At 41.5% G+C, this 18,332-nt stretch overlaps 2 protein-coding genes across 4 annotated transcripts in view; one reads left to right on the top strand and one right to left on the bottom strand.

The window, feature by feature from the left end:
• Nucleotides 1-33: 33 nt before the first annotated feature.
• Nucleotides 34-3,766, top strand: LOC137800853 (homeodomain-interacting protein kinase 1-like). 3 transcript variants are annotated; one of them, XM_068598210.1, is made up of 9 exons: nucleotides 34-197; nucleotides 582-775; nucleotides 874-1,065; nucleotides 1,187-1,368; nucleotides 1,470-1,593; nucleotides 1,684-1,803; nucleotides 2,252-2,344; nucleotides 2,454-2,623; nucleotides 2,731-3,766. In XM_068598210.1, exons 1-9 carry the CDS (start codon nucleotides 161-163, stop codon nucleotides 3,707-3,709), a joined length of 2,091 nt encoding a protein of 696 aa, XP_068454311.1. In that variant the 5' UTR covers nucleotides 34-160; the 3' UTR covers nucleotides 3,710-3,766. The 3 variants fall into 3 exon arrangements, with proteins under 3 accessions (XP_068454311.1, XP_068454312.1, XP_068454310.1); XM_068598211.1 differs by having other exon boundaries at nucleotides 552-775; nucleotides 1,274-1,368; XM_068598209.1 differs by having other exon boundaries at nucleotides 552-775.
• Nucleotides 3,767-6,415: 2,649 nt separating this feature from the next.
• Nucleotides 6,416-18,332, bottom strand: part of dennd2da (DENN/MADD domain containing 2Da) — a 15,195-nt gene continuing 3,278 nt past the window's right edge. Inside the window, exons 2-14 of the mRNA XM_068597900.1 lie at nucleotides 15,983-16,030; nucleotides 15,396-15,491; nucleotides 13,788-13,963; nucleotides 12,763-12,875; nucleotides 12,576-12,645; nucleotides 12,412-12,489; nucleotides 11,944-12,084; nucleotides 10,500-10,648; nucleotides 8,836-9,016; nucleotides 8,697-8,747; nucleotides 8,520-8,601; nucleotides 8,194-8,439; nucleotides 6,416-6,725 (exon numbers count right to left, since the gene is read on the bottom strand). Coding sequence (XP_068454001.1) covers nucleotides 6,658-6,725; nucleotides 8,194-8,439; nucleotides 8,520-8,601; nucleotides 8,697-8,747; nucleotides 8,836-9,016; nucleotides 10,500-10,648; nucleotides 11,944-12,084; nucleotides 12,412-12,489; nucleotides 12,576-12,645; nucleotides 12,763-12,875; nucleotides 13,788-13,963; nucleotides 15,396-15,491; nucleotides 15,983-16,030 — 1,499 coding nt within the window. The 3' untranslated portion in view covers nucleotides 6,416-6,657. The remainder of the gene's footprint in view (nucleotides 6,726-8,193; nucleotides 8,440-8,519; nucleotides 8,602-8,696; nucleotides 8,748-8,835; nucleotides 9,017-10,499; nucleotides 10,649-11,943; nucleotides 12,085-12,411; nucleotides 12,490-12,575; nucleotides 12,646-12,762; nucleotides 12,876-13,787; nucleotides 13,964-15,395; nucleotides 15,492-15,982; nucleotides 16,031-18,332) is intronic.

The following is an 18,332-nucleotide window of genomic DNA, read 5'->3' as shown; positions in this document are numbered from 1 at the left end:
GGAATTTGGTCATTTCTTCATCAGCATGGAGAGAGAGACACACACTTTTGAGACAAGCATCAAGAAAGACAGTGATACATTCTGATTGTAAAAAGATTTAAGCTTGAAGGTTCATTTTCAACCTTGGAAATGCTAAACTGAGAAGATTGGACTTTTAAAAATGTCATCTCGGATCTTAGATGCCTCTGGTGTGTCAGGTAAGACCGACTCAAGGCGCTGAAAATACATTTGACATGATGCTGATTGTATCTGCTTTGAAATCACACTGTGGACACTGATTTGTTGCCTTGTTGCATTTGACTGAGGTCCCTCAGGACCCCATGCATTAGCATTTAAAACCATTGTTTAAACTTATTTAAACAACAGTGACTTATTGGCTGCTACAACGAAAAAAGTGTTACGTAAATGCAGACGTTAATATTTTTCCTGAACTAAATAGAGCGATTTACAAAAAACACATGATATCAACAGTATTTGATTTCAGAATGACAAGTCAACACTGAAATACAAGGACATGATTCATGGTTAAGATGTGTTTGAATCATGTTCAGTTGACACTGACTCCATATTCTCTCCCACAGTCACACTAACAGCACCTGAGGTTCAGGCAGGTCAAACTCTGTTCAGCAGCTCCTCTGGTTACTCTGTTCTGGAGTTTATTGGTGAAGGCTGCTTCGGAAAAGTGGCCAAGTGCCGAAATCTAACAACACAAGAGTCAGTGGCTGTAAAGATCATCAAACAGGACGATGAATTCATCCAGGACACTGAGAAAGAGGTTGGTTTCTGGACTACTTGTCATGACGTACAGTATTGCCTTGTTACATCGTGTCTGCTCAGCTCAGAATTCCTACTACGAACCTCTTTGTTCCCCAGGTGTCCATGTTGGAGGTCATCAGTGTCCTGAATCCAGATCTTACCAACGTGGTCAAATTCTTTGAGCGGTTTGAACATATGGGACAAACTTGTCTGGCATTTGAGATTCTAGACATGAGTCTTTATGACATGGTCGGAGAACGAGATGGGAAACCACTTGCTCTGAATGAGATCCGCCCAATCGCAAAGCAGGTCTGTATCATTGTTGTATGGAACCAATTGTGTATTATTCTGTACATTAATAATCAATGAAAATATCCAATAAAGTAGCACATGGAAAACTTAATCCCAAAATTGTCTTTTTTTTCGGCAGCTTTTGGTGGCATTGGATGCCCTGAAGGGTCTCGGTATCCTGCACACCGATATCAAACCTGACAACATTATGTTTGTTAATATGCAGGATCAGCACCTTAAGATTAAATTAATAGACTTTGGTGAAGCCATTCCCGCCTCTAAAATCCAGCCGGGAATGGCGCTTCAGCCGACTGGGTACAGGTAGGTTCATCCTTCCTTCTTCTTAGCATCCATGTTGTGCTCTTGGTCCTTAACTCTTGCCAAGAGAATTCTCATATTTTGCACTTGTCTTGCTTCCTCAGAGCTCCAGAAGTTGCCCTCGGCCTTCCCTTCACCGAGGCTATAGATGTGTGGGGAGTCGGCTGCATCCTGGCCTTCCTCTATCTGGCTGACAATATCTTCCCTGTCAACTGTGATTATCAGATGGTAAGTCAGCTCCCTCGGACAAATGTCCAGAACCAAGTGGATACTTTGCATACTTGCCAGCTGATGTGATTCTGTATTTTTTGCCTGCAGATGAAGTGCATGGTTGAGATTCTGGGTCAGCCCGACGACCATCTGCTCTGTGCTGGGATACATACGCAGTGTTTTTTCATTGAGACAAAGGCTGCTGATCATCCATTATGGAGGTTGATGGTAGAGTAACAATGTCCTTCTTTGATTGAGTTGGTTGGTTTACTTATTTTATGTTATTTATTTACCGGCTGCTTTATTATGGTACATGACCGCCAATAGCAGAGGTGATGCATCAGGTATACCTGCTGTCAGTCAACACAGCTTCACATTGGCTCTGTTACTTAAAAGGATTCTCATGTATGTATGTATGTATGTATGTATGTATGTATGTATGTATGTATGTATGTATGTATGTATGTGTGTGTGTGTGTGTATATATATATATATATATATATATATATATATATATGTATGTATATATATATACATATATATATACATATATATATATATATATGTATATATATATGTATATATACATACATATATATATATATGTATATATATATGTATATATACATACATATATATATATGTATGTATTTATACACACATATTGTTTGTTTAGATGCCTGAAGAATATATGGCCGCCAACAACATGAAAGCAGGAGAACAGCACAGCTACAACGACCTTCCCCGCTCTCTGGATCAGCTTGTTGACGTAGGTACCCTTGACTTTGTTGAATGAGTAAAGACTGAATCAGTACTATTTATTTACCAGTGTCGGGGAGGTGCTGGATCAACTGACCTCAACCTGTTTCCAAATCCAGATCTATCCAAAAGGGGATGTTGCTGAATTTGAGGATAGGAAGGCTTTTGTCAACCTCATCAAACAGCTTCTGCATCTTGACGGGGATCAGAGAATCTCTCCACGTTTAGCTCTGCAGAACTTGTTCATCACGAAGTCCAACCTGACCGAGCACACGGGCAGCAAAGCCCAGTAAGTAACTGTGCGTCTGCTTACACTGGAAGTAGATAACCCATGATTTATTCACCGACTGAATAACTTAATAATGACTGTTTCACTGATTGTTGTACTTCATCCAGTCTGAACACCTCAGGATCTATGGTTAGCATTTGCCCAATGGAGGACTCAGCAGATACGGTGAACACCTCTGCAGCAAATTGGGCTGACTGGTGTTCTGATGAAGGACTGCCTCCCTCCACCAATCAAGAAGATCCAGCTTCCTGGTCTCCTGGTGAAGGGCTGCCTCCCTCCACCCATCATGAAGATCCACCTATTTGGTCTTCTGATAAAAGACTATCTCCCTCTACCTTTTATGAAGATCCAGCTCTCTGGTCTCCTGATGAAGGACTATCTCTCTCCAACTATTATGAAGATCCAGCTCTCTGGTTTTCTGATGAAGAACTATCACCCTCCAACTATGATGAAGATCCAGCTCTCTGGTCTCCTGATGAAGGACTATCTCCCTCTACCTATTATGAAAATCCAGCTTTCTGGTCTCCTGATGAAGAACTATCTCTCTCCAACTATTATGACGATCCAGCTCCCTGGTCTCCTGATAAAGGACTATCTCCGTCCAACTATTATGAAGATCCAGCTTACTGGTCTTCTGACGAAGAACTGCTTATCTATGCCTATGATGCAGATCTAGCTGCCTGGTCTTCCGATGGACAACCTTGCTCAACCTATCGTGAAGATCCCACGCTCTTGTCTCCTGGTGAAGTACTTCATTCCTCCACCTACCATAAAGATCCAGTTGTTTGGTCTCCTGGTGAAGTACTACATCCCTACGCCTACTATGAAGATCCAGCTGTCTTGTCTTCTGATGAAGGACTGCTTATCTCTGCCTATGATGCAGATCCAGCTACCAGGTCCTCTGATAGAGGACTACCTCCCTACTGCGATGATAAAAATCTGGTACTCTCTTATGATGGAGCAAAACCAACAGGCTATACTGCAGCACCCTCAGCTGGTCACCCTGAAAGAATGTCAATAAGGAAATTCTTAAGTCAAATCATGGCTACCCGGTGTTGCTGCTGCAGTCCCAATGTGGAAGTCTAATTTGAAAATATGTTTGACTTGTTTGCTTATTATTTTCAATAAAATTGATTGATGGATTGTATTGCAATACAATGTCTTTGGCTGCTTTATTACGGTACATGACAGCCAATAGCAGAGGTGATGCATCAGGTATACCTGCTGTCAGTCAACACAGCTTCACATTGGCCCTGTCTAACATCCCTTTATATTTACTGCGCACGGCACCATATTTATTGTCTGGCATAATTAGTGGCTTAGTGTTTGTTACTATGTGGTAATATTCCCACAATGTGTGTTGGTGAATTGATGTCATGTTTACTGTATTGTCATCACTAGAGAAATCAGAGAAACAAATTTTAGGCAATCAACGTCCAGAGCAGTATGGAAAGTATCACTCTACGTCTAACCGCTAACAGTAAAGGAACAGTGTCTAACAATAAGAGGGTTTACAGCACTACAGCACACTGAGGAAGAAAAAGTAGTGTGGTGAGGGTTTTTCTTTCTTCATTACATCCCCATCAAGTGATCTTGTCATTAAAGATAAGCAGCAACAATAATTGTTTTAACAGGTGTATATCAATAAATACATAATCCGATCCAGTATATTTATTAATTTAGTTGTTGTGGTAATTGACTAGTCCAAGGTGTACGCGGTCTTGAAGAAAGACATCCTGGCAAGGTAGATTGTTAATGCAGTGGAAGAGAAGTTTAATCATCTCTCTCAGGGTGGCCCACAGTCATTGCTCAGAGCAAAGTTGCTGCTTGTCTTCATAGTGGAGCGTAGATGAAACCGCACAATGCTGCTCCTCTTCCTCTTCCCGAATGTCCTGTTCTGATTGTAAACAATCAATACCATATTAAACTGAGTCTTCCGCATGGACTCTGCTGCCGTCTCCTTCTCTTTCTGATGGCTTCAAACTTTATCGAAAGGACATAGCAAATCATCAGTAAATATTCAACAATTTCCAGTTATTAATGAAATTGTTGGAGCCATAAATTAGTTTGTTGCTTTCTTTTATCTCTCTGGGAAACAGAGTGAATTGTGAATTGTAGTTCCTACAATTGAACACAGGGTGGCATATTAACATTAAAAAACGTATAGGTAAGTCCCTGCTAATGAGAACAGGTGTGTGGATAGGAAGCAGATGCTGTATCATGGTCTTTTCCTTCTTTTTTTTTAGCAATACACCATAATAACATTATTTTTAACAAAGATGTTAATTTGAGCTGTCACGCAGACAAAGGTGGAAACATTGCTATACCTCCGTTTTTATACAAAGATGATAGTGGTCAGTGGTTAAATGTGCGAGACTGTAAGGGCATGAATATGTGTATATATGAATGGGGCTGCACTTTGTTGCAACATATCACGTTACAATGACAGTCATAAATATGACCTACAATTTTTGGTATTTATTTTATACTATTTACTCCCTGATTTGAACGTCTTCCAGGCTTTCCTCACAAGATGAGGTCATTTCAAATAATTCATTCACTTGTTTTTGTCAAAATGACTTCAGTGCATGAATAAAACATTTGATTTAAACAAATAAATACCCTCTAATTTCACGTGTTTTTATGTTCCATCTGAAATCATTAATGTTTCTGCATGAATGTAATAAAATCAGGCTGAACAGCCTAGTGGTAATCTTTGTTTACCTTATTTTCACATCTCCATGCTATGAATTGTGGGTGATTTTCTTGGGCAAAGTCTGAAACTACTGCTGATCTACGTAAAAGGCTCATACATGTCTGCCAGAGAGTAAGACCTCAAACACATAATGATTGGACTGCGGGACAGAACTAAACCCACACGGAGTTAGCAAGAGCACCTCAAAGTCCACGAGGATGAGATTGGGGTTGAGCTTAGCTGGTTTCCCTTCAGGAACTTCTGCTAGAAAAGGTTTATCTCTTTTTCTTACAGGTCATTTGTTGCCTTAGTGAATGAAATGTCCGTCTCAGTCCAACTTCACTGTGTGCACTTAAATTACTAAATGTAAAGAACTCTGTGAATTATTATAGAAAAGCACATTGCCATTGCCAGATAATCCACCAATTACAGAACAGTAGTACTTACCACTAGTCAATAACAGCATAGTAAGGCAATGTGTCAAAAACAGTGTGCCAAAAAACATTTTCCAGCGTAAAGCCAGCATACTCTCCTGTCTATTCTGACCAACAATCCTCTGTGCAGCAGATATGTGAGGGGGTCAAAGTTTAAGGTGCAGTATTATAACAAAGTAGTGTGTCCATACTGCATGCAACAGTGCACACCTTAACATGCAGCTACAGTGTGTAGACGACTAATAGAAGTAAAACAAATAAAGAAAAAGTATTCAATTTGAAAAGCAGTCCTCAGGCCGGTTGCCTTTCCCAATTTGTACATCCTCGATTTCCTTTCTTTTCGTCTTCTTCTCCTTCCTTTGTCACACACCACTGCAGTGGTCCCTGGAGCAGATCTGTCCTGGACTTAGTGCACCTATCTAGTTGTCCTTTGTTTTCACCGCATGTCTGTGTATGTTTATTGAGAGCCATATTCCTCGTGTATGTACACACTTTGATTATGTACTTGGCAATATCCAGAGGCGGAGGAGGCCGCTCCTCAAACTGTACAATGAATCTTGCAGCAGAGGCTTAGTTATTTGTTAGTTGGACACAAAAGACTTCCAGCCATTGGGGCCTGGTTGCCTAATAAACCACCCAAAAAACAAACATAGACTGTGGGTGTATGCTTAAAAAACTAATCTTTATGTGAAATGATTTTTCAAGCCACAGGCTGAGAACCAACACATCAAACTAAAGTCTCTCTTTCTGCCAGTGTTTCACAGAGTAGCAGCGACATAGCCATACAGTAATTCACACATTGGTACATTGATACTTAAATCTAAAACTGACACGGGACAACAAACAACATTCACATAGTTTCCTATGAACTCCCTTTATGTACACCCAGGGTCCCGCACTCAAGGCTAGTGTTTCTTTGCCTTCTCCCTTTTCTTCTTTTCTTGGTATTCAAGGATTTTTTTGTGAAATATTCCTGCAGGACAAAAAAGGACCAGAGCTTGAATCAGTGCACTGAGAAAAAACATGAGCTCAAGTTGAAAGACCTGATAACATGACAGTAAAATACCATATTGTACCATATTGTTCAAGTTTGGATCCAATTCTGCTTCAGATGCAAATTGCAATCAGAAAAGGAGAAAAAGTAAGTATGATTTTGCACTGGTCTCAAAATGAAAGGCTCTGGATCTAAGATTTTAATCTCTTCAGTGAGATCTGTGGCAATAACCCATGTAGCTATTGGAACCGATGTTGCAAGTTGTTATGGTGCTTAAGAAAGCGGTGCAATTGAATTGGTGTTGAGTTTAAGAGGTAAGCAGCTCAAAACAGCGATACCATCTGCCCTCGAGTTTTAAATAGTGGTGCATGCAATGTCCTTCGGAATTCTCCAAATGCATACATAATCTCGCTCCCAGTTAAGTCAGCAGGACAAAATATTAATAACAGTGGTTGGTTCTCTACTAAAGAGTCGAAGGTATAAACTTGTGTACGTTTTGGGGGAGAAGTTAACTATGTTTACCAAGATGCATTATGGATAGAAAACGTCAGAGATTAAAATGCTATAATGTCCTAACGTTAGTCGCGAGCGGCAGGCAGATAGGACAGGATTTACATTAATGTGAAAAATGAGTAAAGGCTGATTTAACTTTATTAGGTTACTAAAAATGGTTGAACATCAATATCAGTGACGAAGTAACGTGTTCAGTTGACTCTCGGCTGACAGAAAAAAACAATTTCTGCACCTCCTCCTTTTTTCTGATTTAAAAAAATGGATAAATAGGGTGGATGCTCTGCCAACACTACTGCTACCGACTACATAATAACTGTAAACAGTGTGTACTACTTACTGATATATTGAGTATACTGTTCTTGCTGTTAGCGTAGATTTGCAACTGTTTAATACCAACAGGAAATGATACAAAACTAATTTGCAATTTTATAACATCACTGACAATAACCCATGGCTAAGCCCCATCCATCCCGGCTACAAGACACCATCAAATATTTTTTAACAGCTGTGACAAGTTCCTTCATTTCCTTATTGCACTGCATTGTAGGCCAGTAGTGGGACCAGCACAATCAAAATAGTTTTTTAGTGAACTCCATTTTGTTACTTTTCCAGAGTGAATACACTACGTTCCCAAAACCCGATTAGAATTAAGATGGATTTGGGACACAGTCTTTCTCCTCCATGAGACCTTGCTGCTACGCTGCCACTTCTCGAGTCAGTCAAGCTTTAATCCTTGATAATGAGCATTTGGAGAGTCTCGTAATAACCTAAAAATCATGACTTGTTGATGTTTGGAAAAGAGAGCGACAGCAAGGCTGTGAGAAACCAGTTTTTAAGAAAGTCAAGTCCGTGCAGAGACATCTGACAGCAGGCCTGCGTTGAAGCTGATGCTAAATCACATCTAAGAGTTGAAAGATTGGCTCCTCGTCCTCACCTTGCTGAGGTCCAGAGTGCTGCTGCTCCACGTCCTGGATAAACAGGTCAAATGTCTGCGTCTGGATGAACTTCTTGACAAAGTGTCGCGTAGTCTTGGAATCAATAGCCTTATAGAAGCTCCTCTTTTCAAACACCCCCGGGCCTCCGCCACGGCTGTATTTCACGTAGGAGCCGTAATGGCCGACTGTTTTCACAAAGAAATGTAAGAAGGCTTCCGACACGACCCGATTCATCTCCTCCACCGCTGAAACAAAAAGGACATAAAACTACATCTCTGCTCCGCACTGATATACCGGTGTTTGATTTGGGTTGCAGTTCACTCACTTGATGTTTTTTGTCTGTTACTTAGTGCCTCTAGTATTTCCGCTTGGAGCTTTGGGGGAAGAATTGAGCTCTCATCACCAATCTGGAAAACAATTTCACACAAATGTTTCAACTGAATTTCAAAATTACAATTCACAACCAAAAGATTCTTTGCATTTTTGGTGATACGAGACTTACTGAAACAATGAAGGTCTCTTGTTTATCCTCAGATAAGTTGACCACCAGAAGCTGTCACAGAAGGAAGAAGCAGAATAAGGCTTTCACCTGAAAACTGTTATGCACAAACCCTGTCTTTGTGTTCTCCATCCCAACTCACGTCACTCATGTCGATCTGGTCGGTGACCAGGTCCTGCAGGCGTTTCTGGACTCCCAGCAGGTAGGGGGTGGGCGCCATCACTACGTCGATCAGGATCTCCGGAACGATGGAGATCAAGGTGTGCTGCCAGATGAAGGGGTAGAGGAGGGCTGCGACGGCGTGAATGACCTGCGATAATGTGCTGCAGGGAGACGAGGGAGCTGATATCAGAACTGATTCTACACGAACTGTTCAGGTTAGATCGGCCAGTCTGTTGGCTCGTAAACTTAAGTCACTTCAGTTACTCTTTTATTATTTGTGCTGCAGTGTAACAGCAAGCACGGGTTCCTTTAATGACAATGCCATGCAGGTGTAACGAGATCAGCCAATCGGCTCCCTCATCATTTTCCAACCTAGTACACACCGTCGAACTATTTCTGAGAGAAGCCAGTATTTGAATAATGGCAAACTCTCAAACGATGGAAGCTAATAAAACATTGAAAGGGTTGAATAACTGTATTATAATGACTCAAATGACGTGTCATGCCCATTTACATCAATAAACCATCAGTGAGAATGAAGGAAGGACACAAACAGGACCCACACACAGGCGTTAATGCAGGGATTAGAACAAGGGGGCCCATTGACAGGCACCCGGAGCGGTTGGCGGTTTGGTGCCTTGCTCAAGGGCAGCTATTACTCCACACTTGTGTGCTTGTGTACATTCAGTATATCATAGTAGTAGCTAGCAATGCATAGAAGTGCTAATGCTAGCTAATGATGTGCTAGCGCACGTTTTAGAAAACGTTTGTCTCCTTCCCAGCTCACCTGTGTCACTGTTACACAACATTTAACTACAAAAAGCTCCAAATCCACTAAACCGGCCTGAAAGTGGAACGATCTGAAAAGATTGCATGAGAGTTGATGGAGCACGGCCAGCGAGTTGTCTGACCCTGGTCAGAGCTAGTTGATGATATGCAAATGGCTGGCCAGTCTGCGTTTAAGAAGCAAAGGGTCAGTTAAACGTCACAAAGAGACAGCAAAGGTTCTGGCCAAAGATTTAATAGTTATTTGGTCTATAAGCCACGATGCACATGTTTGTTTTCCAGCTGTGAGCAGCAGTTTCCTTTGTGCATTGCATTGTGGGACAGTAGTGTCTACCAACAGCATGCTCAAATAGCAATGTTTTTTAGCCTGCATACAGACTAATGGTTGGGCAGGAGGAGGCGAACTGGCATTGTGCTTTTGAAGAGAGCGTAGATGTATATCAATATTATAAATACAGTATACCCTTAAAAGTGACACAGCAGGACATTACTTTGCTTTTCAAGCTAGTACTTCTGTCTGTTTCTCTTAACTCCATTGACTGTAGTAATTCTGTAGTAAAACATTGACTATGGAGAAGAACCTCATCCATCCACACTACAACATATCCAAACTATATATTTAAAGCTTTGCTCTACAAAGCAATTTATACCAGTTCGTAGAAAACGCTCCATCTGATTTGTGACAATTTGAGTCAATTGGAATAAGATGCAGCAACATGGCCGGACTTCCCAGGTAAGTCACACCGTCCATTTAAAAGAATCATCGGCTACATTTCCCTTTGTTCAGGACATTTGGTGACATATTCAACATAAAGGTTCAATATGTTTCTACACGGCATCCACATCTGTGTGTCTTACCCCAGTTCATCAGCGATGAAGACAATCCGCCTCTCCAAGACGGCGGCGGCGAACACCAGTAACACCTCGTCGTCTGTCAGGCAGTCGAACAGTGTATGAAAGTTCACGTGCTCCAGCCAGGAATCCAGCGGCCGGGTCAGACTGATAATCTGGTGGAAAGTCACCACCACTGTCACAAATATGTTACCATCACTCAACTGACACGTCGCTGACTTTAAACTCCTGCACCTGTCTGATTGCCGAGGCACTAGAGCTTAGCTATAAAGGACGGGATGAGATGCAGGTTAGTTTCAGGGTTTTACTTTACATTATTGTACATTGTTAGAACAACCACCTTTACTGCCACCATGAAAACAGAGAACTGTGTCTTTGTCCTCGCTTTGCCCCGAGGGCTTCAGCACAAACAATGGCCAACATCAGTAAAAACTTGTGAGAACAAGTAACATGGTATGTGGCCTGATGGGGGAAGTGTTTCTGTTCCAAAGTAACAGTTGGGTATTGCAAGACAGGTTCACAAACTCCACAGGAGTACACCTATAAGTTGCTTCAGTCCCCCATCAAAAAGGTTTGTCTGACGGCAAGGGAAAATAATCTAAATATAGTGGACACAATTCTTTTAGGTGTCTAAAATACGCTCACAGCAGTACATTGCTTTGCTGACTCCTGTCTGTTTTTCCAAATTCTAAGTACTGTAGTAATTATGCAGTAATATGACTGTATACTGTACTGAGAAGTACCTCATATTACCACACTACAAAACATGCAAACTATCCCTTTCACGTCCTTTTTAATGAAGAAAATGAATTTTAAGCTTTTAAGACCAGCAGATCATCAGTTCCATCACTTTTGAGATCTCAGAACTGGTGATATGGCATAAGAAAAAAGAAGGAAAAAAAAGAAACACAGGCAGTCAGAATACCAGATAGGTTGGAAACAAGCTAGTAATGTAGACAAATGAAAGCTAACACATTTTATTTGCAGGTAGAGTAGGGGGTGTACGAGAAAACGTTTACAACAGATTCACCCGGTCTAACCTGAGGATCTGTTTTACTGTCTGATTATTGAACTGATGGTGTTTCTTCTTCTTAGAGATGTTGCCTGGTTTGGATATTTCAGCAAATAACATCGTAGAACTAATGGTCAGAGCCGTAAAAAAAATAAAACATGGGTTTTCTTCATCTGACTGGTGCGACGGAAAAACACCAAAAGTGGGGCCCCTTTAAATATCATCGGGCTGATTATGTAATTGTGTTGCGTACGGCAGACTGGATGCACTTTGTAACCAAACAAGGACCTGCAGCTCATCTGACAATTATGTTGCAGCAGAAATAGTTTCAAACTTTGGTAAACCTGAGCTACCCTGAGTCTTTAAAGTTAAACCTTTTTTTTAAAAGCAGAGCGTCCTCTGATTATCTCTGAGCATAAGGAGGGGTGTTGGTCTGACCTCGGTGCCCGACTCAGGAATGAAGCTCTTAATCTCCACAGTGTTTCCCGGAGCTGGGAATGGAGCCTCCCTCAGCTTCTGCATGAATGGGTAGATCATGGCCATGGAGATCTGCCGCCGCTTCTCCACCTCGTCAAATATCTGCACATATGATACGGTACAGATAAATACCAACATAATCCAAACTTCTTTGACTCAAGCTTTCCACATAAAGTCTCATTGCTGCAATATTAATGCTCTGGATCTTAAATAGAGAAGCTTAAGTCAAATTAAATGGACACTTTTTCCCCCCATTCCACCCATGATGTGGACTATACGGCACTCATTGAAGGCCCACCACTGGAATTATGAAATTATGAATTATGACATGTGTTAATATTAAGCTACATTCTAAATTGTCTGAAGTAAGTACAGCTAAGTTTAGTGAGAAACAAGCTGAAGAATTTAGAAGAGGTCAGTTGAACACACCTTGGAGAAGAGGCCGAAACAAGCCACCGAGCTGATGATACAGTAAGCCTCCGGTGGTCGAGCTCCTTTCCCTCCAGGCTGCAGATTAGAGGAAGATAAGAGAGGTTATTAAATGAACACTGGAGGAGTGACACTACGAAGACAAGTTCAGGCGACACACTGACCAGTAACCTCCGGCAGTATCCGTTTCTTCTGCTGCCATCAATCTCAGTTAGAACAAAGGAGAAGGTCTCACTGGAAAATATTTAAAGAGTTAAGGAGATGACAAACGGTGAACACTGAACTGAACCATGGACACAGGAATACAGGTTATTCAAGGTGATGCAGCAGCAGATAGAGAAGCAGCTGTACCTGTGGTATTCTGTTAAAGGAGCCCAGTTGATGCCCTCCGGGAAACAAAAGAGAGTGATCGCCTTCAGCGTCTTCTCCTCCTCCTCCTTCTGAAACCTCGCCATCCCGTCTCTCTGAAAGCAAACAATAAAACACATCTGTTCTTTAAAAAAAAAACCTTTTCATATTCTGTTGTCCTTTAATGTTTACCAGCTTGCTGTCTTCTTCTTCTCTTCTATTTGCTGCGCTGCTACACTTTAAAACCATTCAACACTGTGCCTTTAAAGCAATATGATACCATCGAAACAAACCTCCTGTGGGATTGAAAGGTGGTTACTGAAATGTAAAGCTTCCTTTGTTCAGCTTGAATTTATGTCACATGAATTATGATGCATGAATCCAAGCTGACCTCTGTTAGAAAACATTTTGACCACAGGTCTGAATGACCACTTATTGAAAGGTACAACTCATCCTAAAAGTCTGAAATACATGTTTCCCCTTACCTATAGTGCTATTTATCCGTCTAAATTGGTTTGGTACAAGTTGCTTAGTGTTGAAGATATCAGCCGGAGAGATGTCTGCCTTTTGTCCTTTTAATATAATGGGACTAGATGACACTTTCCTTGTGATACAGGTTACTGAAGATAGACCTTGTCATGTGCAGCTTCATGTAGGAACTATTTCCTCTCTTCCCAACTCCACCAGCCAACCGTATCAACGCGCAGAAGAAGTGTTTATCTTTGCACGCTTTGTTCTACGGAGAGAAAAGTTCCTACTAAATTGCCCACAACAAGGTCTGTGGATTATCTTGAGGAGCTGGGTCATGATTTCTAGATAGGGGGCCTTCCCGGTTGAGTTTTTCAAATGCATTTTTTGTGGCTTTGAGCAACGCGTGGTGAGTGCCATTGAGTTCCAATATATTGGCGAGAAGGCAGACATCTCTACGTCTTGAGGTGTTTTTCCAAAGTGGACAGTGTATACCTGCAGTCCATTTCACTCCAGGTTTGCTTTGTTAGCTTGACCTAGTGTTCCACCATCAAACTGACCTTTGGAAACTGGTAGGTGATTTGAGGTTCGTAGCTGTTGCCATCTTTGGTCTTCTTGAGGCTGACCACCACCAGGTACTCAAAGAAGTACTGGCCGCTGACGTAGCGGTGCTGCCTGGATGTGCCGTCTTCTGCCGCGGGGCCCAGAGGCTCCGTCGGCTCAGGGTCTTTGACTTCTACACAGAAACGTGGAAATACGTAGTGATTTAGCATCTGGGGTGACCGCTGTGATCCAGGTGGAAAGACTTACAGGGCTCTGATCAGATCTTGATAACACATATTTAATGGACATAGGAGCTGCTTTAAAACGGTAGATAAACCTCCTCCTCCTCCTCCTCTGCCAGAACTGCCAGACCAAACGTCACCAAATGCCACCAAATTGCCCCAGGGAGGATGACTGCGAAATGGAATTTAAGCCAACCCGGCTAGGACATTAGGCTACTCCACTACCCAGAATCCTCTGGCTGTCTGATTTCCAAAAAAATAAGATGAATGAATGCAGCAGAATTTCGGTGACTATTGAGCCCACATCCTCACAGAAACCTGGATCCATCGTTCATCCAGAATCAAGCTGCACTTAACGGGCAGACAGCAGGGCAGAGAGCAGGACTCCAGGGGCCGAGAGGATGTGAACTCTGTGTTTGCACCATGATGCTTGGTGCTCAAACAAAATCAGAGTTCATGGACAATGTATTTTTCGTCATGTTCCATTGTTAATGTGAAGATGTTTATCTTCTTTGTGATGCAAATAAAAAAAAAATGCTCTACAGGAATGCACTACTGTTTTTGTTTTGTTCGTTATGCGTTTGTCGTGTTACAAATGGCTTACAAGTGAATTTCGTTGTGCATCCCTGTGTTGCATGATGAAAATAAATGACCTTTGAATGCTTAATCAAATATTTGCCAACAAACGTTGGCCCGGAACACCCTCCCAATACATAGCTCCGCTCAGGACACCAGTATCCAGCGTATTCCTCCAGCCCAGCTTCATTCTGTCTTCTTCACTGGCTGCCAGCCTGTTCACGTGTTCTCTGCTGCATTCCTCCCTCTTTGTTAAAAATTAAAGCGCCCCAGCAAGGGGTTTTTTATTCTTCCTCAGGCCGGCAGCCTTGTGTCCGTGTGTTTTCAGGCCTGCTGGAGCATCTCCTACCACACTTGCACATGCACAAATACTCCCAAATGTGGCCTCTGTGTAGTTGGAGGATCAGTAGCATGACAAAATGTTTGGGGTGCGCAGCGATGGTAAGTTCCACCTGAACAATATGTTCCTTTTTGGTAGTTTGGTTAGGAATACATAACCTCTTAATTTGTTTGGTTTTCATTTCCCTCAGTATCAAAGCTAAGCCACAGACATTCCCAAGGGGAAATGAGGAGCCCGATGGAAATCCCCTGGTGTCTGCAGCAGGACTTTGATCACAACTGCGCAACACTGCTTGTCATGTCTGTTTAGTCTTTTTTCAGAACCGTTACCCCACCACAAAATATCCCTGAACTTCGAGACGCAACACCCAGCATCCCTTCCTCCCCTCCCCTCCCTGACACTCAGGGCACCAAGGTAACAGTGAACAACAAAGTACACTTGACGTGTCACTGTAATGTAATACTCACTATCTCTTTTGCGATTGCGGAAGGAGGACCACATGGTGCTAAGCCTCTTGAGGGCCCCTTGGTGTCCATCTTCGTCTTCACCTGATGGGACGGCTGCTGCAGGAGACAAAAGCAGAAGCTGTTGAAGTTGAAAACCTTCCCCTGCTCCTTCACAGGACAGTCCACTCTGGGGTTTGTAGCAACCTGGCTGCTTGCTCAGGTTGGAGTCCAGTGACATCGGTACGAGGGCGGGGCCATACAAAGAAAATCCACTACCACAATATTTTTTTAACCAAATACCTCGATATTAGTACAGCAACTATTAATGACTATTGGTGTCTTCACAGATTATTTATAATGACTAAGTGGTAAAGGCAAATAATAGGGCAGCTAGAAAAGTCTGGTGAGATCAGAGAATACTATTGTCAAGAGAATGACTTAACAATACTTATGCCATATACGATATATATGGTCTCTATAACTTTTTTGTTTTACCATGAGCTTATTTCATACAGACTATTTATTTATTAAATTATCAAAAGACATCCTATCTCCTAAAACCTTAACTTTACAGTCAAAAGAAAAGTATCTCCAGCTACTGCACTTACTGTGTTTCCCCGCCACCTCAGAGATGAGGTTACCTTTGGGCTGCTCACCTGGACAACACAGAGAAGAGGAACGGTCAGTTTGCTAAATACTGTAACGTCACTGATAAATACTTATTTCATGTTCTGGCTTTTGTCCATTTCTACTTTCAGCCAAAGTGGTAAAAAAAAACATCTGGAGGAGCGTTTCAGAAAGACTTGGAGAAGCCCGACAAACTGAACCTGGATTTGTTTATTTCATAAAGAAGACACGGTCAGACTCAGTCCAGTCTGCGTTGCTCAATTATGTCTTTGTGGTGGGAGTTTCCTTTCAATCACAGATGGTGTGAATCGAGGTGCGAGAGCAATAAGATGCAGCATGACACTGAACAACTCTCAAGCATAAAATATGACCCTGGCCAAGTAATTTATGGGTGTTTCACAGGAACATATTTTACCATTTGATGTGTTAAAATAGTGTCTTAATGAAAGCATTTCTGGGTGTCTGTCACATTTATTTTATTTGGTTAACATTTAGATTTATTTATTTTTGGGAAATTCATCTCATTTGCTTTAATAAGTAGTGAAATGAAGCAAATGTTTGCAGCGTTTTCTGTTTGGAAGCACATTATGTAGTCTGTAACAGTGTTTGAATGAGTATCAGATACAATACTCAATGCTAAATGCACCATGTGCTCTGAGGAAGCGCTTAGGTTGAACTTTTGTTTCAAACGCTGCGTTTCTGTGCGGCAGACTGATTAACACGTTGGTTGTGTCTGAGGTGAAGCTCGGACTAAAAACTGGGTTGACGAAAACCAGGTCGCGTTTCCGTGGTAACTTGGGGTCAGACTCATCAAAACCTGCTTTGAGAAACAGAGTTTCCTGAGTACAGGCCTGATTTGCTGAAGTAGGGTGTTCGGCATACACCCCTCGGCTACACAAAAAACCTGATACTGACCCACTTTAACCAAGCAACCGAGACCACTCAACTAAAAACAGACACTAAAGTATTTTGTGGTAAACAGCGACTGGTGACGACCGCCCAAACGAGGAAACATCACTGCGTCCCGAGCTAATATCACACATACTGGAGCTCTGGTTGTTGTTGGGAACACAATATTCATCAGTACTGTAGATTAAACTAAATGTGTAAACAACAAGTGCAATCTTTTCCATCTGGATTGACAATCACAAAGTACGATAGCAACCATCATCAACAACACAGGTCTTCCCTATTAATCCTCTGAGTATACTGCAGCTCTCACAACGCTGAATCATTTGTTTACATCAGACTCTGAGGAAAGAATTTTCAAACTTGTGCTGCATTCAGGTCCCGTGGGGAGAAAAAAAACCCAGCTTTCTACAGAAGAATTCTGTCAGATGGTAAATAAACAGCATTTGGAAAACATGTGCTTCATAATTTACAATTAGTGTCCAGCGTCAGTGTTTTTAATTCATCATTTCATATTCAGATCAACTGTTCAGTTGATCTGCGTATGAATAAAGTGAAAACTTCACAATTTGACTCTTCTGAAAGGAAGAACGGAGAGAAAGAGAAATATACCTCGCTAGATATTGGTCTCAATAAAGGTTGATTCAGTATCTATTATGATATTGCAACAAGAAACCATCTAGAGTAGACCTGTATTTTATTATTAATGTTATAGCAAAAGAACATCCGACCAAAATTCAAACCGATTGTCAATTTTACTTTCATATAGTGAAGTGAAAATGAATATGAAAAAACAAAAATATACTACTGTATCAAATATGTATTGTGTTCTGTGGATTGCTCAGAGTAGCTGGATGGCTTCGTGCAAGCACATTAGTCTCTTTTTTAAATGATTGGGCTTTTTTTTTTTTTACTTCTGTTGAAAGGGTATGGACAAGAGAGAGAAGGGAGATATGCAACAATTTCTCCGAGCCAGAATGGGACCAGGGAAGTCACTCGTCCACCATGACGCCTTCATGGAATAGTTTGACAATTTGGGAAATATTTGGGATACCACTCTCATGTTTGTGTGGTCACAAGGCTAGCAGATAGTAACTGATAGCTTTGCAGAAGACTGTAAACTCTGTCTAAAGGCAACAAGGCCATCTACCTCTGCAAGAAACACACACAAAAAGCATATTTCCCACAATGTCGACCTATTCCTTTCAGTCCTGCAGTTGAAATTAAAAAAAATTCACTCAAGAAAAAAAGGTATGAATGAGCGATTCTTGCATATGAGGTCCAATGTTTACAAAAATATGTCTTGCTGTTGAATTTTTAAAATATCAGCAGCACAAATAAACATCCAGCTTGGATTGAAATAAAGGGACAAATTATGGCTGTGTACTGGCAAAATTCCGGTGATACATATCATGATACATA

The sequence above is a fragment of the Clinocottus analis genome, unplaced genomic scaffold (assembly GCF_023055335.1).
Source record: "Clinocottus analis isolate CAN_PGR_092001 unplaced genomic scaffold, fCliAna1.0.p SCAF_4, whole genome shotgun sequence".
NCBI classification, from domain to species: domain Eukaryota; kingdom Metazoa; phylum Chordata; class Actinopteri; order Perciformes; family Cottidae; genus Clinocottus; species Clinocottus analis.
The sequence above is the reverse complement of the archived record's forward strand: the minus strand, read 5'-3'. Positions and strand labels throughout refer to the sequence as shown.

Coding starts and splice junctions, on each gene's coding strand:
- LOC137800853 (XM_068598209.1), top strand. CDS start 161: ATGTCATCTCGGATCTTAGATGCCTCTGGTGTGTCAG. Junction 1,594..1,683: donor TCAACTGTGATTATCAGATG/GTAAGTCAGCTC, acceptor TTTTGCCTGCAG/ATGAAGTGCATGGTTGAGAT. Junction 2,345..2,453: donor CTCTGGATCAGCTTGTTGAC/GTAGGTACCCTT, acceptor TTCCAAATCCAG/ATCTATCCAAAAGGGGATGT.